A 19,639-nucleotide genomic window follows, 5' to 3' on the forward strand; every position below is an offset into this window, starting at 1 on the left:
TAAAGAATTGACTGAATTCAAAGGAACTGAATTGAACCAGCTCAAGATCAGTCGCTGAGCATATTGAGCTTAAATGTTATGTTATTTAACTATAAATAAAAATTGCTTAACAAGGATTTTGTCACTAGTCTATACTAAAATTACTCTGTCTGAATTTTTACTAGTGATTTCGAATCTGAACAGTTTTATTAATAATAAATTTTTGCATGTCTTTTGAATATATCTGTTAGCTGCAATGTTCAAATGGAGGTAGGCAGCTGACACCTTAACTCTCAGGTTAGATACAAATCTTATTGGAGTTACACTTTTCAAAATTACTCTTTGATTTCACTGAAGAACTCTTGGCTTGTTTCTAAGTAAATCAGAAGTTGAGTTGCCCACACTTAAAAATATTTTTAACTTAAAATTTCTTTTAAATCTTGGACCCGATTAATCCAATAAGAGTGCAATGAAGAGTTTTTTGCTTTATTTATTTCGGTATGTATATATATATTCTTAATCGTCGCATTAACTAAATTAAAGGAGAAAACATTACAATATTTGTTTAAGACACTGGCTTTTAAATATGTTCTCATGTTTGTTTAACAGGTCGGCTCTCGAAATAAAGTTTTGCACTTGGCAAAGTTTTGTATGGAACTTTTTGCTTTCAACAATCTTGGCACATTTATTCTTGATTTCTTGTCAATACTAATCTTATGATTTCTTAAATAAAATATAAGTATACAAAATATATATTCTCATATCATTTTCCTTTTTGATTGTATGTGAATATATATACATATACATAAATATATATATATATATATATCATCGAACTGTATGGTCGGCGTTTTGCATGGCAATTTCTCAGGTATTGTAGCGAACAAATTTCAATCGAAGCCCAAATGAATAAGCGACTAACTTCTCCTCCTCACCTGATTATAGATATTCGTAGTTATTACATAAGTACTCATCTCTTAACTATAAATAAGTATCATCCGGGTTTCTTCCTGCTTCCTTGCTTCCTTATATAACAATCCATTTTATCCATATGTATGTATGTGGGTAGGTACACATGTATATTTAAGCTTTGGTCTAGTTATCGTTTAATATTTCAAAAGTTCACAATATTCGAAAAATTATGATTAAATAAAAAGTTTTTCCTATTCCCATGATCATCATCGGCCCACACGTCACTCGGTCCTCACTTGCCCTCATTTTATTTACATTCCCGTAAGCCTTAGTTCAGGCATGTGTGCGTGTATGTGATTCTCAATCTCCTTCTATTTGCTGGATTCTAGAAATCTTCAGTGTTAACTATCCGTACATACAAACAAATAAATATTATATGCTAAGTTTTGGGCGGTTTTCAACCGATCGTCGCAGTAATCCATCTTAACTTTTAATTAAACTAAGCTCCCTTCCGTATCGTCCATATCGTTGCTGTTTATGGTAGTTGGCACAAGTGTTTTTTAGTGAATTATGCCTATGCTTGATTGAATTTAGATTAACATTAACATTGCCCCCTTGCGTGGGGGCCTTTGAGGCGCATTAGCATTTGCATGTATAATTAGAATACTTGGGTATTTTCTTTCTTTCGGTTTCGTGCAATGGCATTTCTTATGGGTAAGCTGCTACTGCCAGTTGCCGGGTTCAAGGCACAGCACAAGCAAAACATGTAACGAGAAACACGTATATACAGTCGCCACGGCCCTGTTCTCTGCATCGTAGTCTCCTTAGAGTCGCAGCATAGCTATACTAACTCCGACTAGCATCACTGCGGGCAGCATTCGCATCGTACACGCCGAGTTGCTCTTGGAGCCAGCTCCAACACCAAAGCCCGCGCGCACCAAGTCATCCGGTGGCACAACTCCGTCGTCGATTTCCGTGGATTCTGCGGAACGAATCAGTTAATGACTGAAATTTATGGCTGAGCATTTGGATTACCCTCTTGATCCTTGATGAGTATGTCGTGGTCGGGCGAGAAGTTGGACCAGCCCTCGGTATTCTTTGTCTTGATGCGCGCATGCCACAGACCAGGCGTCAGTTCCATTTGATGTGTGATCTTCCAGATGCCCTTGTCCTTGTCGTGTCGCTGTGTGTGTATGATGGATACCGTGCTCCACGTATACGACTGCAAGTGAAGGTAATTAATAGGAGTCTTTGGCTCAGGCTAAAATTTCCTGGAATTCCTTCAGGCTCTTGTGGAATGCATAGAGTTGTTAGACAAATTAGTTATAGAAAGTCAATTTCACATAGTTTCATATGAGACCCAAATGCGTATGCTCCATGAGACTTTGCGAAATTGAAATGTTGTTTCATAAGTCAGCATTGCTTTAAAGAACTTTCCATCTAAGTGAAACCCACCATTGACAGCTTGTAGTCCAGCATGGCCTCGGAGAGAGGCTGGAGACTGCGGACCAGCCAGTGCATTGTGATCTCATTGCCATTGATGGAGCTGTTCTCGAACTGCGGCGTCTCGGGGTGATAGCTCAGCTGGATGCGCACCTCATTGGAGCCAATGGCATTTTCAACGTGGCACAGATACTCGCCCAGATCGCTGGCCTCCACATTCTTGATGATGAGCGTGGTGCGATTGTGCTCCTTGTGCAGCGAGTTCTTGATCGAGTACTTCTCGGACAGGGACAGCGTCTTGCCGTCCTTGATGAAGAAGCTAATGGCAATGGGACTGGCGCGATAGTCACAGTAGAGCTCCGCAGTGTCGCCCTCAATAGTGTTGACGTGATGCCGATGGGTGGACACCTTGGGGCTGTACTGGACATCGATGGTGACCATGCCATGTGGTGGATCCGCGCTGCCATCGTCGCCGAGGCACTGATACACTCCAGCGTTCTCCTCGTCCACATTGTCCAGCACTACGACGCCCTCGGCAGCGTCTTTCTCCGATGTGTGCAGCCGCTGACCCTGCATAGGGAAGGGATTGAGAGAGTTTAGAATGAGGCACAGTTGGAGGATGGTTTCGATGCAATCATCGATCATACATTGAAGGACCATTTGATGTCTGTCTTGGTGTGCAGGAACGTTTGGCAGGTGAGCTTGTGTCGGTCGCCTTGCTTGAACGTCTGCGAGCGATCCGTTGCATCGCGATCGTCGCAGAGGATCGACAGCTTGGCGCCCACACGTAGCGCTGTATGCTGCCTCACGTTCTGCGGCAACACCTCGCAGTAATAGTCGTCCGCATCCTCCTTCGTCACGCCCGTAATGCGCAGCGAGTTGTTCTTCATGACTTCCACACGATTGTTGATCGCACTCTGCCCGGTGGCCAAGAGTGTGGCATTCTTGTACCACAGCGCAATGTTCTTAACTGTGAATCGGAGGCGAATGAGTTATATGGAAGCCAGTTGAAATGATCTACGTACTTGCAAAGTTGCGTGCATCACAATTGATGATCACATCATCACCTGGCCTGGCCTCGATGCTAACATCTGATTGCTCAAAGTAGGGCGGCTCGCTTTGCACCTCTTCCACAATTTCGGCGGGCGGCCCCTCTGAGTTTGTCGACTCGTCCTCGCCATCGTAATCATAATCATCGTCCTGGTAGTCCGAAAGTGGGGCATCCTCTCCGCCAATCGGTGACGCACGACAAATGTCTGAAAGCGAACCAATTGAAAGTGAGCTTTAGATAGAAACCCCAGCGCGTCACCTCACATATGTGAGTCATGTGTTCAAGTTGTTAACTCTCGAGTGTACAACATATTTACATTACTTGTTGACATGGGGTAGCTCTTAATTGGAATTGATAAAACTCACACCCCATTTCACGATACTGAGAAGTCAGCAACAGCAAGCCCAGGTCATATGATCTACAACTTTTAAGGAAATTGACTTGCGAAAAGGGCGAAACAGAGCGGAACCCATTGATGGGCAAACAACGCCTACCTTGACAGGAAATGCCGGCAACAACAAGGCTTGACCCAGGGCAAGCTACAGCTACAGCCAACTGTAGCTACATATCAGCTCAGGCAATACACATTAGTTAATGCCAATTAGTTTTCGTTTATCTAATATAATTAGCCACATGAGTCCTTGCCACACGAATCCTTAGCCTTTCCCATTCTTACTTTTGCCTCATAATCATTCTTGCTTAACTTTAGTCATTAATTTCTTTTAAGCATGTCTCATTCCTGCTGATTAATGCTCTTAGTTTTATTGACTCTATGACGCTGATGACATTTAGCTCTAATCTGGGAGATTATAAATTAGTCACACAGCTGAGTTCGTCTACAGAAATGTAGTTTAAGAGTTGGAGGTGCCGCATTGAATGAATTAAAACGAATTATAAAAATAGTTAAATAAATTAATGATCAAATAAGTTCATTTAGAACCAAGAACCTCATTAAGCATCAACAGTGAACTAAGCTTAAATAGCACCATTTGGTAGACGATGGAGTGGTTGAGTGGCCCTGACCTCACGTCATGGTAATAAGAGCCAAAAGAGTGCAATACACTTGAAGCTGTTAGCTCTTCTAGCCAAGTCAAACTAGCTTCTATTCTCCTGCCTGTTTAAACTCTCTAAATTAGCACCATTTCTCCAAAGACTGAGACTAGTCATAGTGAGTGTAAGGTCGTGTAAGGTATTTAGAGTAGTTAACTATAAAACCATCTATTCTTCAAGCTTCAGTCAGCAGATAGACGTGTCTATTAACATATTCTAAGCCTATTGTAAAGGGGAGTTCAGGTCATAATACTTTTATGCATAATACTTAAATGAATATACAGCCAGCGTGAGGTATTCGATAAACTATATATTTAATACTGAAGAAGCAGCAACAGCCAAGGCAATTGAGTGCTGTCTTTCCGTCCTTCAGTCCGTCCTGCATTCCGTTCTTCCGTCAGTTTTTTCGTAGGTCCTTTCGTCTGTCCTTCCGACCGTCCTTTCGTCCGTTCTTTCGTCTGTTCTTTCGTCCGTCCTTTCGTCCGCCCTTTCGTCCGATCTTTCGTCCGTCCTTTCCTCCGTCCTTTCGTCCGTCCTCTCCTCCGTCCTTCCGTATGTCTTTCCATCTGTCCTCCCGTCAGCCTTTCCGTCCGTCCTCCCGTTCTTTCACCCGTCCATCCTTACATCCATCGTCCGTCCGTATTTCAGTCTATCCATCCGTAGTTCAGTCCTTCAGTCTATCCGTGCGACCTTCAGTCCTTTCTTCCGTGCGTCCTTCCTTCCATTCGTCCGTCCTTCCTTTCGCATATCTGATCTATATCTCTAAGACAAGCTTAGGTCACACATAGATCAAATATTTTCTATAACTAATCAGCAACTTCCATGAAGTCGATAGAAGACTTCAGTTGAGTATACAGAAATGAGTAGAAGACCTCACTGCCTTGAGCAAATATCTCACGTTTTATTAGTTGGCTTTTCATTTTCGCTACGAGCCTAATGGCAACTGAGCTGTAAATCAATTATCTGGCTTTTAACTGCTTAGCTTTTAAAGAAAGGGGAAAAGCCAATAGTAATAAAGACAGCTCTAATGTTTAATTGCACAGACATCAAGAGACGAAATTGATTTGCTGGAATCCCAATTGTCTACGATAAAGAAGTTGGCCATAAGAAAAGTTAATATTAGTTTTCAAATTACGTGCACGTTGTTAAAGACGATCGAAATATGCAAATCGAATGACGAATTTATCGCTGCAATTCAGAAATCGCCAAATACCATTTGCATGCCTTATACGGTTATGGCCATGGATATGGCATGTCTATACGAGTCACATCTAACGGCAATTCCAATCTCACGATTCATTGAGCACGGCAATGAGTCATTGTCATAGCGTCATCAACTGACTTCAAACTGAATTTGAATATGGAATATGAATATGCGTCTGGAAGGTAGGGCATTACTCAAGCCAATTCAAGGTACTTCTTCAAGTATTATCAGCGCCCGATATAAAAGTGTTTGCACCTTAAACGGCGAGGCTAGTTATCTTATCCAAAACCCACAAAGATAGACACACAAGCTAAAGCCATTTATGGCAAACCAGAAATCGCTTTTGCCAGCGCGACAATTGGCAGATAAACAGCAAGAGACAGAGAGAGCGGGAGAGAATGAGAGCCTGCGGCCAAGACCTTTAACTGGAATTGCAATTTTAGTCGGCGAAATTTCGTTGCCTGAGTCAAGGCCAAAAGGGTCTCAGCCCAATTGGCACTCCATGCCCAGGCAGTCTATTGGCTCTTGCATAAGTGGGTCACCTCGAGGGGCGACCCTGACGCTTGCCACATGCGTCAGCTGCTGCTGCTGCTGCTGCTGCTCTCTTTAGGCTCTCATTCCCATTGGGCGCATTGTCCTTGGATCGATGTCAGAGCCACACAGTTACACAGCCCCACAGCCACTCAGCAGTCTACCATATGCCGCCCCACGCTGTCAGCTGCAATTCCAATACTCAGCAAGGCGACAGGACGTCGCGGCGCCAGCGCCAGCTCCAGCTCCAGCCTGCCCCCTGCTCCTAACCCATGAATGTGGTCCACCCTAGCTCAATGCCGTAATAGCTTTGGCCTTTCGACGATAAGTTTTGCGAGCTCACGCATTTGGGACTAGACGCGGTCTGCGTGGCCTGGCGTCAGCAATTGCCATTTGCTGTCTCGATTGCTCTTGAATTCCTTGCACTCGCTGGATGCTCAACTGTGTCAAGGGATGCAATTCGTTATGCCAACATTTGTCAGAGACTCCATTACGCTCTGGGCAAAGATTTGTCAAGCACTGGGAGTCTATCTTATCAGGCCCAAGTATCTTTTATGACCTTGTAAATATAATTGTCTAAGCTTTTTAGTGCTTAGTGCGTGCGTTGCGTCTCGCATTGTTTTCCCTTGGCTGCTTCAGCAACTCGAGCATTTGAGCCACATTTGGCTTATTTACGGCTTTCATTATGATAAACATGTTTTGCCTCAGATATTATCTCATGCTCATGCTCATGCTCATCACCTGTTTGTGACTACAAAAACATAGCCATAAATATTTGATGCATAAGACATAAATTCTCAAATCTCACAGATGCGAATAGCTCAGATGCGATTAGCTGTACTATATGGAACGGCGTCTGCTAGAAAGTGGCAAATCAGTAAGGTCAGTCGCATTGGACAGATAACAGGAACGACATTCAATTCATTCAATTTAGTTCAAGATGATTCGCGCGAAGCACGTATAAAATGCGAGTTGCGTGTTAATCATTATCGTCGTGGATGATGACGATGTGAGCGCCGCTGCACCACTGCACCACACTGCAATCGATATGGTATTTCGTGTCCTACATATGCTGGTCATATATATATACATTTATATGTATACCATTCGGCTATGGGGTCAGATCGTAAACAAATAAAACGCCACGTCTGTTGTCTCAATGAAATATGCTTATAAATAAATATGAACTGTTGCGCTGGCTGTTGCCAATTCCAACTACAAATTTGGATCTGTCGGCTAAACTGAACGCAGATCGCAATATAGAGACAAACGACTGGGGTCATAAAAATGCCGCGGGCCACGGGCGGGTTAATCGCGGCTAGCAATGGGCGCGTGTCCAGCGCATGTCAAACTAAGCACCGAAAACTTTGATGAATATTGTACTTCATATATATATAATAGAGAGGCAGCTTAGGGCTTATATCTGAAGTACAGTTAGATCTATGAATTGTGCTTATTGGAGCGTGGTAAACACTCGAAAAATATTTATTTGCTTTCAACAATTTACTGATTGCTGAACCGTGAAGTCGCTTTCGATACGTATCGAATAAGTTGAGCAATTTTCGTGCTCGTGTCACGCGCCCTGCCCTAGGCTGCATATGCCTCAGTGCCAAAGGCTGTTCGGATTGGTCAGGCATACATTGAATTCCGTCTATTTGTCCCGAACATAATGCGATTCCACGAATTTGCATAACGTCTCTAATTAAGCAAAACAAAACGAGTAAAAACAAAAGGGAAATTAAATTGAAATCAATTGATTTGGCGGTGGCAAAGGCACTGATCGAACTTTCGGAAGCATTTCTACGCACATAAGCATAGGTATATATATCTATATATATAGATATATAGATATATAGATATATATGTACATGTGCTTCACCCGTGACTGTGAACTGGGAAATGTGATTTCCAAACGGATCAGCAAGGGCGTGCCGCGGTTTCTGATTGATCAAATGCCGCAAATGAATAATTTCGCATATTCAAATGGAATTTTCATAAATATTTTTCAAATCGAACTCTGGCTAAGGCTGGAAATGTTTAATTGGAGCAGTTTTATGCTTCAAGCTCTTCAAATGCTAAACTTCGACATGCATAGCAAATATATATATATATATATATATATATATCGATCGATATATGGCTCAGCTAATTATTGATTTTTGCTTTAGTTCAAATGTATTTCTTTCCATTTTGTAAAACTTATCATCAGTTTCAGCTACAATTGAATGCCAAATCATAATTCAAATTCCATTGGCAATTATCTTTTTTATAGATTTCAATCTAAAAAATTTTAATTTATTTCAGAATAAAAGAATTAACAGGCCAATTAAAGTTCTTTTGATAGAGGCTGCAGGGATTTTTATGATAGGTTCCAAAGCTCTTTGTGGGTTTTGGCTAATGTCAATAGGCCAAGGCTAAAACGTTGATTGTCTAAATCTTAATTCATTTATAACTCATTATATGCATATGTGTGTATGTGTGTGCGTGTGTGTGTCAGTTGGCATATCAATTAATGATATCAATACGAGTTACAGATAGCCCAGATACAGATAGAAGCGAGAGAGTTGCTCAATGCCAGAGCGTCTATCTAATAAATGTTGTAATCATGAGTTAAGAAAACATAATTTTCGTACAGCTGTCTATTATATCAACATCCGTCAAATTCTTTTAAATTTTTGATGCAACAACTAAATTTCCAAATATTTACAGAGCAACCATAAATATGCTTTGAACTTGCTGCTCTCTAGTCGAGCTACAGGAAAAAGAGACTATTTTGATATATGTATATATATATGTATATATTTATGTATTTGGCTCTTTATGGACTGCTGTGCAAAGTTTTAGCTGGAACTGATATGGTAGGAAACGCTGTGTATATATGCTCGGGGTTGTCAGATTTCGACATGCTGCTGCCTTCTGCCTTCTGGCTTCTGGCTTCTGCCTTATCGCATGCCTAAAATTGGAAAAGCGCACATTTAATTAAAAATTGTTCATTCTTGGTGGGCCGCTGGCCAAATGGCAGCAGACCCACAGCCAGTCGACATCGTGTGTAACCGCGGCAGCCAGAACTGGATGAAAACAGAGATCGTTTAAAGGGGTTTGGGGCGGGGGCGGAGGCGGAGGCGGAGGCGGAGGCGTTGTGCCAGGCGGCACTAGCTGCGTGTCTGGCATTAGCAAATATCTGACATCAAAACTGACAGCAAATATTTGCTCTTCTCGTTCTGCCCGCTGCCACATGGCTCATAGTGGCTCTGGTGCAAATGACTCCATATTTTTACCGTTATCAACATTTTATGAAATTTATGAAATTCAATTCAGATAAGATATGAGCTTATCTTCTATGATAATAACCACGTGCTACACACACGCACACACACACTCCCTCTCTCTCTCTCTCACTCTGTTATAAACTAATCGCAGAGCTAAGAGCTTTGCTCATTGCTATTAATATGGAATACGAAACGTTGGTAATTCATAATTTTAGCAGGCACGTAAGGCCCGTTGACAATGGCTCGAGTTGAACAACTGAAATACCTTTGTAAGCAATCAAAGTGAAATATTTTACTTATATTTTATGCCTATAAACAGTTATAGGCTCGCCGCAGTAGAATTCAAATCATGAATGAAGTCGAAGTCGAGGCATGATTAAAATTAATAATACTTTTTGTGTGGATTGTGTGGCTCAACAAATCACAGCAATATCAATTTATATAGACCATAAATCTATCTATTTAAGGGGCGTAATTCGTCTGGCATTCTCTAGGGTTAGCTTTAAGTGTTAATTAAATTAATCCAATTCATATCGTTGGTACATATCATTCGACATGCCAATACCCGCGAGACTTACCGCCATAAAATAGTCCAATTAGCAGACAAATGAGTAACGTCCATGTCGCAGCTCCTCTCATTGTTATCGCTTTTAACTTGGTTTTTTTTTTCTTTTGACTGTTTTTGGTTTGTTTTTGGCAGCTTGCGCACTATTCAAATTCTTATTTGCCTTTGAGCTTGTTGCGCTATCGGAGGTAGATTGTTAACTGCAATTAATATGTCTTGTTGGAAGTCGATTCAATTAATTTGCCACTTAATTGCTACAACAATCAATTGCCTGCCCAATTGGGCACCGTAAAGCTAACTAAATTCTTCTGTTTTCCTATGCGTATCGCGTCGTGTTCACCGGAAACGCAAAAATTGGCCAAAGCCAAAATCAAAGAAAAGCGCGCGCGATTATTGCATTCGAAATCAGGCGAAAAAAAGAAACAGAAACGAAAAAAAATACAAAAACAAAAACAAAAACCTTAACCTAAAGCCCGGAGTTACTTAAGCTGGAATTCGCAGCTGTGCGCTAGAAATCGCAGCTTCAACTGGAAGCTGATTGACAGCTAAACGGTAAACATGGCTTTTAATATTCGCCTTGGTGGTTATGCAAGCACTGCAGAGCGGCGAGAATCAGTGATATTATGATCTCAGTGCGAAAATTAGAATTCGCTTTGCTCACTAATTCGCCGCATTGCCTGCCAGCCTCTGTCGCCTCTCTCTCTCTCTGTGTCTCTCTGTCCTGTGGCTCGTTCAATGCCAAAGTGCTGCAAAAGTGGGTCGTGTTGGGTCGATGTGGTGTTTGGGCAGGGCGTGGCAAGGGGGCGCCAGGAGAGAGGGTGTGCCAAGTTGAAAAGCATGCAAATATATATGCATGTAAATAAATTAATGTGCAAATGCGAAAACTCAAAAACGAAAAAACAAAAAGCAAAAAAACTGATTGTAAGCAGAGCGAAGCCTCGACACCCTTCTCCAACGACAAACTCATGGAAATTAATTTTTTAAAAATACAAAACTAATTGACAAATAATTGCACTGTTAGTCACAATATTTTCAACTAATCAATCTAAGCAATTGTTTAATTTCCATCATTGTAATTTTCAATGTATCTCAACTGCACTGGCAACGGCAATGGATTCGCTCAGTTAGCGTATGCTGATGCAAACATCGAAATAAACAGCTGAATATATGTATGCAGCATGTTTGCCAATGGTGTATACATGTTCTGGTATGTGAACCACTCACAAAATATATTTGCAACACTCGCAATCAGCTTTCAGTTTGTTGCAGTTAAAAGCAGCTAACGAATACCAAATATTCATTTATCTATTCACATATTTACTTTTCGCATAGGCGAACAATTGGCGGATGAGTATTATTTATCGCCCTATGACTGCTTGCTTCAGTTTTTTTTCAGTTATATTTCGTTAAGACTCTAGAAGTATCTTAAACGATTTTTTTAACCTTATCGCAACTAAGTTGAATCACAAAACTTGTTGTTTTCAGTAAACAAAATCAGTATCCAGATACAAATTAAAATGAATAGGAAATGCTATTTGCAAACTCCGTTTGAAACTAGCTTTTGATGGTTTATTTCTGATATGGATAATTGGATTGAGGAACTTGGAATTAATTCGAATTACTTACTATTTATTTTTAAATGCTTACAACTCTGTTTATTAAATCATGTGATAGAGTCTAAAGTAAGTTAGTTATCAAGAACGATTCTTTTTATTTTTATCAATGGTGAACGTGCAACGGTACTAAAGTCTTTGGACTTTTGATACGAGGGTCAATTAATGTATATAGCAAAATTGAAAAACTAAACTAAAAAGAATATTCTTAAAAGCTATTATGAAATTTCACCAGTCCTTTTTTAGTATGAGAACAATTTTCTATTTTACATTTAGTTTCAAAGCAAATTACAAGCGTTGCACTTGCTTTATTCAGAGCTAAAATCTTGCTTAAGAAAATAAACTTGAATTAAATGTATTTTTGAAGCTTTGACAATCAGAATTTCTAACTAAAGTACTCGCCGAGCAGCTCTCGCTTACTCAATCACTCATTCACTCACTCTCTCTATCTTTCTCTCTCTCGCTCACTCCTATGTCAGTGTCTTGAGGCGAGGTCTTAACAGTCTTTGCTTGCTTGTCTTGACGTCGTCTTGTTTTTGGTCTTTTTGGCGTTTGTTTATTTACATTGCGCTCCAAGTTTACACACACAAACACACAGAAGCAGAGATGCACTTGTATGCGTGCGTGCGTGTGTGTCCGTATGTGAAGCAGCTGCAGCTGTGCTCCGTTTGCTATTACAACGATTTTTTGGAATGGGAATCAAAACTGAAAACTGAAAACTGAAAACTGAAAACTAAAATGCGCGCCTTGCAAATGGAATTGAAAACTTTTTGTACTGTAAATAAAAGCAATCGATGTTTTCTGTCCACTTTTTGTACTCCTTCTCTGTGTCTCTCATTCTCTCATCTGTGGCAGCTGCTCCTGCTGCCCTACAGCAGCCGCCATTCTCCATTTCCCGTTCCCAGTTCCCCTTTCCATTCGCCCATATTCCAATTTCCATTTCCTTTCTCGGCCAACTTTCGGTGCCTTCATTTCGCTTTCGTTTGCCTCTCGACAGTCGACTGGGCTTGCCGGCAAACAGCGGCGACAGACGACATCGACTGCATCGAGTATTTTACATTTTTCACATATTTATAGAATGCGCGGCCAATGCATTTGCATTTGTATTTGCATATTGCACAAGCTCTACGTGCTGATGATGATGTTGTTGTTGTTGTATTTGTTGTTATTGTTGTGTTTCTAATTGCGAGTGCGGCGAGTGCCAAAATGCATTTGGGGCCACAATTCGAATGCGCTTGGGCAATGCCACATTTGCTTTCAGGCTTGTGGCAACATTTCTTGTGATTATGAATCACAGAGTTATAGAGTAACTCTTTGACTTTGGGGCAGCTGCAGCCGCCGCCGCCGCCACCGCCGCCACCGCCGCTGTCGCCAGTGCCAGGTAAAGAATGGATAAAGTGAAGCGCCTGTGCCTGTGCCATTTACACGGAGCAGCTATGGAAACAGGTTTTGCGTTCGCCTGCGACTGGTCGTTGAGATGCGAACAACGCGAGCAGTGCACGATGAGAGAGAGAGAATTGGAGAGATGAAGAAGGCGCAACACAAACTACAACAACAGCAACAACAAATATTCGGCTAAAGCGTTACAAAAGGCAACCAACTGGCAGCGACGACATATTGCACGAGCAATTTTGATTTACGACCAGGTAACCGTGCCCAGATGCTCTTTAAGTTTGTAACACTTGCACTTGCAACGCTTTCGCTCAACGTCGTGACGAACTTGTGCCCCTTTTTTTAAACTCATTTGATTCAGATGCCGTACAAAGCTTTGGCCCGCCCCACGTTAGATACAACTATTCTTTTAGACACACATACACACACATGCATATGTGTTTGTATGCTTGTATATGTGTTCGCGCACAAAACAAATTGAAGTTTTCAAGTACTTAATGGTAGTATTGATAGGAGTAAATATTTTTTAGCTGTGCGCTACACGGCCTTTCGTACCCGTCGCGACGCTTTCTGAGAGAGAACTGAAATCATTTACTCTTCAGCGCGTGCTTGATGCCAGTTGGGAGCCACAAGCCAACTGAAACCAACGGAATGAAACAGAGAGATTGGGGCAGTTTGCTTCTGCTGCCGCAGGTAAACAAAATCTTCCGCGTTGCTCTTATGGCGCCAAATATATCTGAGCGAGAGAGATAAACAGACAGTGCGTGTGTGGGTCCAGAGAAGATGTTCGCAATGTCATTGTCAACTGTTGTTGGCTTTGCACTGATTGGAAGCCCTATACTGAACAAATACCCTCTATATGAACACTGGGGTATACTCGCTGATGGTCACATTTTTGGAGCTCATGGCGTATACTTTATTTATAAATATTATATATTTTTGTTGTTATCATTCGGAAGATTAGAATATTTTTAATTTTAGCATCATACATGTTATCAATATTAAGTGAAGTCATGTGTTATTATTTATTTTTATTCTTAAAAAACCCAATTGACTTCATTTATAAATTTGCTGATAAAAATAAATACAAATACAAGCACTTAGTCATACAATTTTTAAATACAAAAGGTGAAGTAAGAAAATATACTACTATTTATAGATACTATTTAATATTTATTTTATTTAATATTAGGTTTTATTTAATATTAAATGTATATTTTGTTTATAATTTTTATTAAAAACCTTTAATTGCAAAACAAGGTTTTTTGAAAGCCGTTATTGACCATATTTAATACGATATTTTTTCTGCTCATTGCTGTCATCGAAATATCGATATATTGATAAGTGACATACATTTGCAACACTGATAATTTGTAGCAGTGCGAAAAATACTGCGCGAATATTTGTTTACAACTTGAATCATGGATGTGCCTTTAAGTGAGTTCAGTTCACAGGATTTGGAACGTGAATTGTACGCGCGAGCACAAAATACGGATGGCTCAAAGCAGGAGCGCTTTGGGCGCCTGATGGCTGCCCGGCAGCAGGAGCCCCAGGTGCCAAATCGGCCAAGAAGAGGCTCCATTGCAAAATTTGGAGCTCGTGTGCAAATGGAGGACTTTGCCGAAGTAAAAATGTTCAGTCAGACAGAGTTTGGGCTGTTGTCCAATAAAGTTCGATGGCGACTCGAGCGTGTTAGAAGAACAGAAGATGGCGAAGGATTGGAATACTTTCATCCAGATGTACTCAGTCGCATCGATCGGAGCAAGACGTACATGCTCAATATGGATGAATTCTTGGTGCGACAAGAGCCATACATTCATAAGGTCAGCTCACAGAGATTATGTTGCTACAACACACATAAAAGAGTCTTTTTTTTTGCAGATTTTTGTAATTTTCGTATCTCGGACTTGTGGCCAAGAGCATAAGCTATGCTATGCAAGAAGCTTGGCCAAATTGCGCAGCTGGGATGAACAGATAGAGGAGTTTGAGTGGCCCGTGAGTAGCTTAAGATATATTTATTCACTCAAACAGTACTTAAAAATACAGTAATATTTAGCTCATCACGACAGAGAATATAACCAGCTTGAATGTGGATAATGCTGAGCTGCAGACCACAGTAAGTTAGTTGTTGCATAGCAACTTTGCTTAACATCAGCATATTCGTCTCTAGCTCATTACACCGGAGAACATTGCGAAGGCGCTGAGTTACGTATTGGGAACTATTAAGGATAATAAGCTTGAAAACATTGTGGCCATTGCTTGCGACACGAATCGGCTCGGTCTGCCAGCTGTAGCATTGCTAGTGGATGCTAGTGGCCTTGCGATGCCACCTACGCTCTATGACATTTATGATTTGCGGAGCACCTTGCAGAATATGTTCTGCTCAGCCTGTGTGCGGATCTTGATGCGTGTGGAACACGAGATATATACGAAGAGCACGTACGGGGATCAGCTGTGCAGTCTATGCTCTGGTAATAGAACAAAGAATATGAATGCCGTTTTGCTGCTGATGGAGTATGTAAATAAATTGCCTCAGATCTTGAATACAATGTGGAACTTCGAGGAGCATCTGGACAAACCAATTTCCTTGGTTGGCCTCAACAACAAATTGCTAAAGATATACGGCGCGCACATCAAAAGGGAGCTACCACCCATAACATTCGAGGACTGTGCCGCGGGCTCAGGGCTTTTGCAATTGATCGTCTTTGACGCCTTGTGGTGTATCTCAACGGAAAGTGAACCAGAAGAGTTAAATCTGCAAACCATTGCGTATCAAGCAGCCAGCGAAGCATGAGTTGCTTGATAAGAAGCCAATTTGCTGTATTTATTATTTATTTTATTGGAACATGGAATTCAGTACAATTATATTTGTATATACTTATGTTATGTATAGCGCATAGCAAGACAAATGTTTATAAATATCGTTAGATATGCCAGCTCGCTGTAGCCGCAACGTGTGGCAGCATTATGTATCATGCTGGCTGTGAAGACTTGTGATCTCTGCGTAATCTCGTTGTCAAAACTCTCCTCGGTTGCGTCATATTGCAGCTCAGATTCCGTCGAATAGTTGGGCAGCTCGACTTTAAATTAGAATAAGAAAATTGTTAAAAAATAAAAATAAATAAACACGATAAGAGTCTTACCTTCACCGCCAGTTGCAAATCGCACGGTCTTACTATTATCGCTCCAGCCGAAGCTGTTCCTCGCCAGAACTGAGACCTCAAATAGACTCGCTGGCTGCAGTCCGTGCAGTGTGTAAGACGTTATGTAAATAGGACCTATATTTTGATAATGCAAGTAAAATAAGATAACGTTACCAGAATCATGTCTCTGATAGAACCCAGTTCTTTGCTGTTAAGCCTTACCAATAGTCACTTGAGCAGGAATTGTCAGCTCGGTCCAGTTTGTTCGAATTGGCCTTGATATATTTGCTGCGGAAGAAGCGGAAGTTGTAAGTATACTGAAAAAAGTTAAGAGAAATAGGCTTACCTGATGGGATCTGTCGGAATTTGAGCTTGAATTCCATGATGGGCAGCATGCTCTCAGTCTGCCAGACCAGCACATGGGACGTGGAGCTTTGCGTGCCGGGATTGATCTTGAAGATGCAGGGCATGGGTCGTCCAGTCAGCTCAACGGTGGTGCTCTTGAAGCCAATCGAGTTGGTTGCTCGGCACTCGTACTGACCCATGTCGGCATCGCGCACCTTCTTAAGGATCAGCACGTGCTTGACCCGACTCACGTAGCTATCCAGGGAGTGACTGCTGGCACCCAGCTCCGTCTCATGGCTGCTGATGTGGGCGCCGTTTTGAATGGGCACACCGTAATGGAACCATTGCAACGTCGCCATTGGCGCTGCCTCCACAATACACTCCAGCTGTGCCCGATCTCCAACCTTGGTATAAACCACAGTCTGTGGCAGCGTCAACTCTGGAGCAACTAGAAGTGGATCGATGAGACTTACTAATCTCTGATTACGTTACTCTGCAAACCTACACAAAACACGCAGCTGTACGCCCGCCACCGCTGGCTGACCCACTCCGTTGGCGGCGAGGCACTCGATCAGACCCGACATAGTCCTCGACTTGATCTCAAAGATGTGACTCTGTCGATTGCCTGTACTGCTGTAATCGGGCAGGATGTTGCCATTCAGTCGCCAGTTAATCGCCGGCTGTGGAACACCATGGGCCAAGCACACGACCTCAAACGTGGAGCCAATAGACAGCTCCAGCACTCCGCTTGGCTCGATGGCGATGCTGGGCTCAGACTGCACCTCGATCGCATGCACCTGGACGGCATGATTGCTGTTCGACATGATCTCACAGTAGTAGTCGCCAGTGTCTTCCGACTTCAGATTTGACACCTGCAAGCTGCCATTGGACCAGAGCACGATGCGTTCCGGCGGCGGAATCTCCGGATGTCGCGAGTCTACCAACGGTACATCGTCCCTGTGCCAGCGCACATAGTGAAACGGAGCTGCAGATAGGCGAGTTGCTTCATGTTATTATATATATATATATATATATTTTAGTTACAAATTGGATTCAACAAACCAATTAACGAATTCTTCTATTAAAAAAGGGAAAAGCTAAGCCCTTTTTTTACTTGATATAAAAATATATTTAATATTTTAAAATTTAATACAGTATATTATTATTAAAATAATTCATAAAATTTAAAAAATCTTATTTATATTTTTATTATATATATATATATTATATAGCTAAATAATATTAATTTAGTTTTTTAAAATTATATTAAAGATATATATATATATATTTATAAATACTTTCAGATAGTTTTCAATTGGATACAATTTGAAACATTATTATATATACAGTATTTACACATATATTTAAAAAATAATAATAAATGACATTTTCCTGTCTCCGATTTTATTTCTTTATATTTCATATAAATAAAATATTGAATTTTTTCAAGTCAGCAAAAATGAACTCTAGACTAGATTCTGCAAACGAGCTAAAGCTGACTAGCTCCAGCAGACAATATCAATGTGGGAAATAAAATTTTTTAAGGCCTTTCGAAAGGCTTTGGCAGGGCAATTATCAGTTGAAATTTACTTAATAAATACAAAATTCTGTTTGTTGTTAAAGAAACTCGTATATTTGTAACCTGACCTGGGCAATTCGAGCTTTGCGACTCGAACTCATTGCGTCAAAAACGCTTGAAAAACGAGTAAAGTATATAAAATTCTGTTGCTCTTAGTTATCTTCATAGACAACATATCTTAAAACTCATAGGCTGCATATTATAAAAATAAATGCATTTTTCTTCTACCACTGCGCCTTGGTTCCACTGAAAATATGGCTATTTCTGCCTGTTTTCATATGTCAAAGGAGCGCTAAATTTAATTTTAATCAAAAGTTGTAATTTACGAAATATAAATGAATATTAAATAATTTAAAGAAATGCTCTTAAGATGGTTCTACATATTCTGAAGGCAATTAGTCTTCATGAAAACCAATTTCACCAGGCTTCAGGCTGCTTAACTTGCCAAATATTTGAGTGCTGTAAATTTAAGGAATTTTTTATATATTTTTAAAAATTGCTTTTAAATATATAAATAGCTATAATTTAGATTTTGTAGATGCAATTTACAGAAGAATCTGTAGCCTCTTCTGCTTTTACTTCAGAGACATATCTAGTAGAAATGAAATTAATCAAATCCAGTTTTATGTGTCTATTATAGATAAAGAGAAGCAGAAAATCCATTGTGATGAACGAACTTCCTTTGCTGTCTTTTGTGCATTCATTCGAAATGCTTAAGAAACTCAATTTAGATTGACAAATTAAATGTTATTGTTGCCTCCAATTGGCCATACAAAGGCGCACTTTCAAGGCCTATTATATTGGCTAACTAATACGGTCAGTTAATAATGTTTACGTAGAGCTATAAATATATGGATATATTTATAATTGATCTCGCTTACTGTCCAGATAGCAGGGCAATAGCACAGTTTCGTTCTCGTAGCTTTTGATGGTAGTGGGAACACTTTTAAATTTCTGATTATTCTCAAGATCATTGTTAAAGTTGAGCTCGCACTGGCTGAGGGGCAGCAGTAGAGCGAGTAGCGCTGCCAATAGAGCACACATGTTGCACACACTGAGATTTGTAATTGAATTAGAGGCACCGACTTCAAATGTTTCAACGGCTAATCGAAGCGAATTGCACTTGGGCGCGTGTCACTAACTGTTCAGTTGGGTCCACTGTTCCGGCGCGCTTGAAATCCCGAGCTCAACTGAACGCTTGAGCAGCCGATGGGAGTCTGACGAACACTTGCGCCTGGCTTTGGCAGACTGAGACGGCGACGGCGACGGCGACGGCGATGGCGACGGCGACAGTGGCAGCAACAGCGGCAGCGGCAGCGGCAGTGACAGTGACAGGGGCGACGATGAAGACAGCTCAAAAAGTCACTTGCTCTTTCTTTTTGGGATGCCGGTTGATTAGATGTCTTCCGATGTTCAGCAAGGCGTTGTGTGCCAGTTTGGAACACATTTAACTGTACATACGTATATATATATAGAGTAGAGTACATAGCATATAGGCATCGTATCTATAGAATGCAACGGAGCGTTCTGCACGCCCTCGCCAAAGCATGTCCATTTGCATGT

At 41.0% G+C, this 19,639-nt stretch overlaps 3 protein-coding genes across 5 annotated transcripts; 1 reads left to right on the plus strand and 2 right to left on the minus strand.

The window, feature by feature from the left end:
• Window positions 1–771: 771 nt before the first annotated feature.
• On the minus strand, window positions 772–13,591 carry LOC115483434 (titin-like). Of its 3 annotated transcripts, none has more exons than XM_030225401.1 (7): window positions 13,504–13,591; window positions 10,018–10,204; window positions 3,360–3,590; window positions 2,982–3,304; window positions 2,347–2,904; window positions 1,927–2,113; window positions 772–1,873 (listed from the first exon to the last, which is right to left on the minus strand). In XM_030225401.1, exons 2-7 carry the CDS (start codon window positions 10,076–10,078, stop codon window positions 1,716–1,718), a joined length of 1,518 nt encoding a protein of 505 aa, XP_030081261.1. In that variant the 5' UTR covers window positions 10,079–10,204; window positions 13,504–13,591; the 3' UTR covers window positions 772–1,715. The 3 variants fall into 3 exon arrangements, with proteins under 3 accessions (XP_030081261.1, XP_030081263.1, XP_030081262.1); XM_030225403.1 differs by having other exon boundaries at window positions 10,018–10,183; window positions 13,504–13,586; XM_030225402.1 differs by having other exon boundaries at window positions 10,018–10,219; window positions 13,504–13,566.
• A 777-nt stretch (window positions 13,592–14,368) lies between these two features.
• Window positions 14,369–15,865, plus strand: LOC115483433. Its single transcript, XM_030225400.1, has 4 exons — window positions 14,369–14,832; window positions 14,891–15,004; window positions 15,066–15,125; window positions 15,180–15,865. Exons 1-4 carry the CDS (start codon window positions 14,431–14,433, stop codon window positions 15,801–15,803), a joined length of 1,200 nt encoding a protein of 399 aa, XP_030081260.1. The 5' UTR covers window positions 14,369–14,430; the 3' UTR covers window positions 15,804–15,865.
• LOC115483432 (neurotrimin-like) lies at window positions 15,814–19,278 on the minus strand. Its single transcript, XM_030225399.1, has 6 exons — window positions 18,958–19,278; window positions 17,003–17,482; window positions 16,499–16,945; window positions 16,375–16,440; window positions 16,153–16,287; window positions 15,814–16,089 (listed from the first exon to the last, which is right to left on the minus strand). The coding sequence occupies exons 1-6, from the start codon at window positions 19,118–19,120 to the stop codon at window positions 15,893–15,895; spliced, it is 1,488 nt and encodes a 495-aa protein (XP_030081259.1). The 5' UTR covers window positions 19,121–19,278; the 3' UTR covers window positions 15,814–15,892.
• Window positions 19,279–19,639: the final 361 nt, after the last annotated feature.

Source organism: Drosophila hydei, unplaced genomic scaffold (genome assembly GCF_003285905.1).
Source record: "Drosophila hydei strain 15085-1641.00,03,60 unplaced genomic scaffold, DhydRS2 tig00008131-arrow-arrow-pilon, whole genome shotgun sequence".
In the NCBI taxonomy this organism is placed as follows: domain Eukaryota; kingdom Metazoa; phylum Arthropoda; class Insecta; order Diptera; family Drosophilidae; genus Drosophila; species Drosophila hydei.

What these genes read in the sequence shown, in the direction of transcription:
- LOC115483434 (XM_030225401.1), bottom strand. Translation starts at nt 10,078, where the DNA reads ATGAGAGGAGCTGCGACATGGACGTTACTCATTTGTCTGCTAATTGGA. An exon ending in ACATCAAATGGTCCTTCAAT is followed by an intron (nt 2,905 to 2,981) that starts GTATGATCGATG and finishes TTCCCTATGCAG; the next exon opens with GGTCAGCGGCTGCACACATC. An exon ending in ACTCATCAAGGATCAAGAGG is followed by an intron (nt 1,874 to 1,926) that starts GTAATCCAAATG and finishes TTCGTTCCGCAG; the next exon opens with AATCCACGGAAATCGACGAC.
- LOC115483432 (XM_030225399.1), bottom strand. Translation starts at nt 19,120, where the DNA reads ATGTGTGCTCTATTGGCAGCGCTACTCGCTCTACTGCTGCCCCTCAGC. An exon ending in ATTCCGACAGATCCCATCAG is followed by an intron (nt 16,441 to 16,498) that starts GTAAGCCTATTT and finishes CTTCTTCCGCAG; the next exon opens with CAAATATATCAAGGCCAATT. An exon ending in TCCTGCTCAAGTGACTATTG is followed by an intron (nt 16,288 to 16,374) that starts GTAAGGCTTAAC and finishes ATCAAAATATAG; the next exon opens with GTCCTATTTACATAACGTCT.
- LOC115483433 (XM_030225400.1), top strand. Translation starts at nt 14,431, where the DNA reads ATGGATGTGCCTTTAAGTGAGTTCAGTTCACAGGATTTGGAACGTGAA. An exon ending in AAGAGCCATACATTCATAAG is followed by an intron (nt 14,833 to 14,890) that starts GTCAGCTCACAG and finishes TTTTTTTTGCAG; the next exon opens with ATTTTTGTAATTTTCGTATC. An exon ending in TAGAGGAGTTTGAGTGGCCC is followed by an intron (nt 15,005 to 15,065) that starts GTGAGTAGCTTA and finishes AGTAATATTTAG; the next exon opens with CTCATCACGACAGAGAATAT.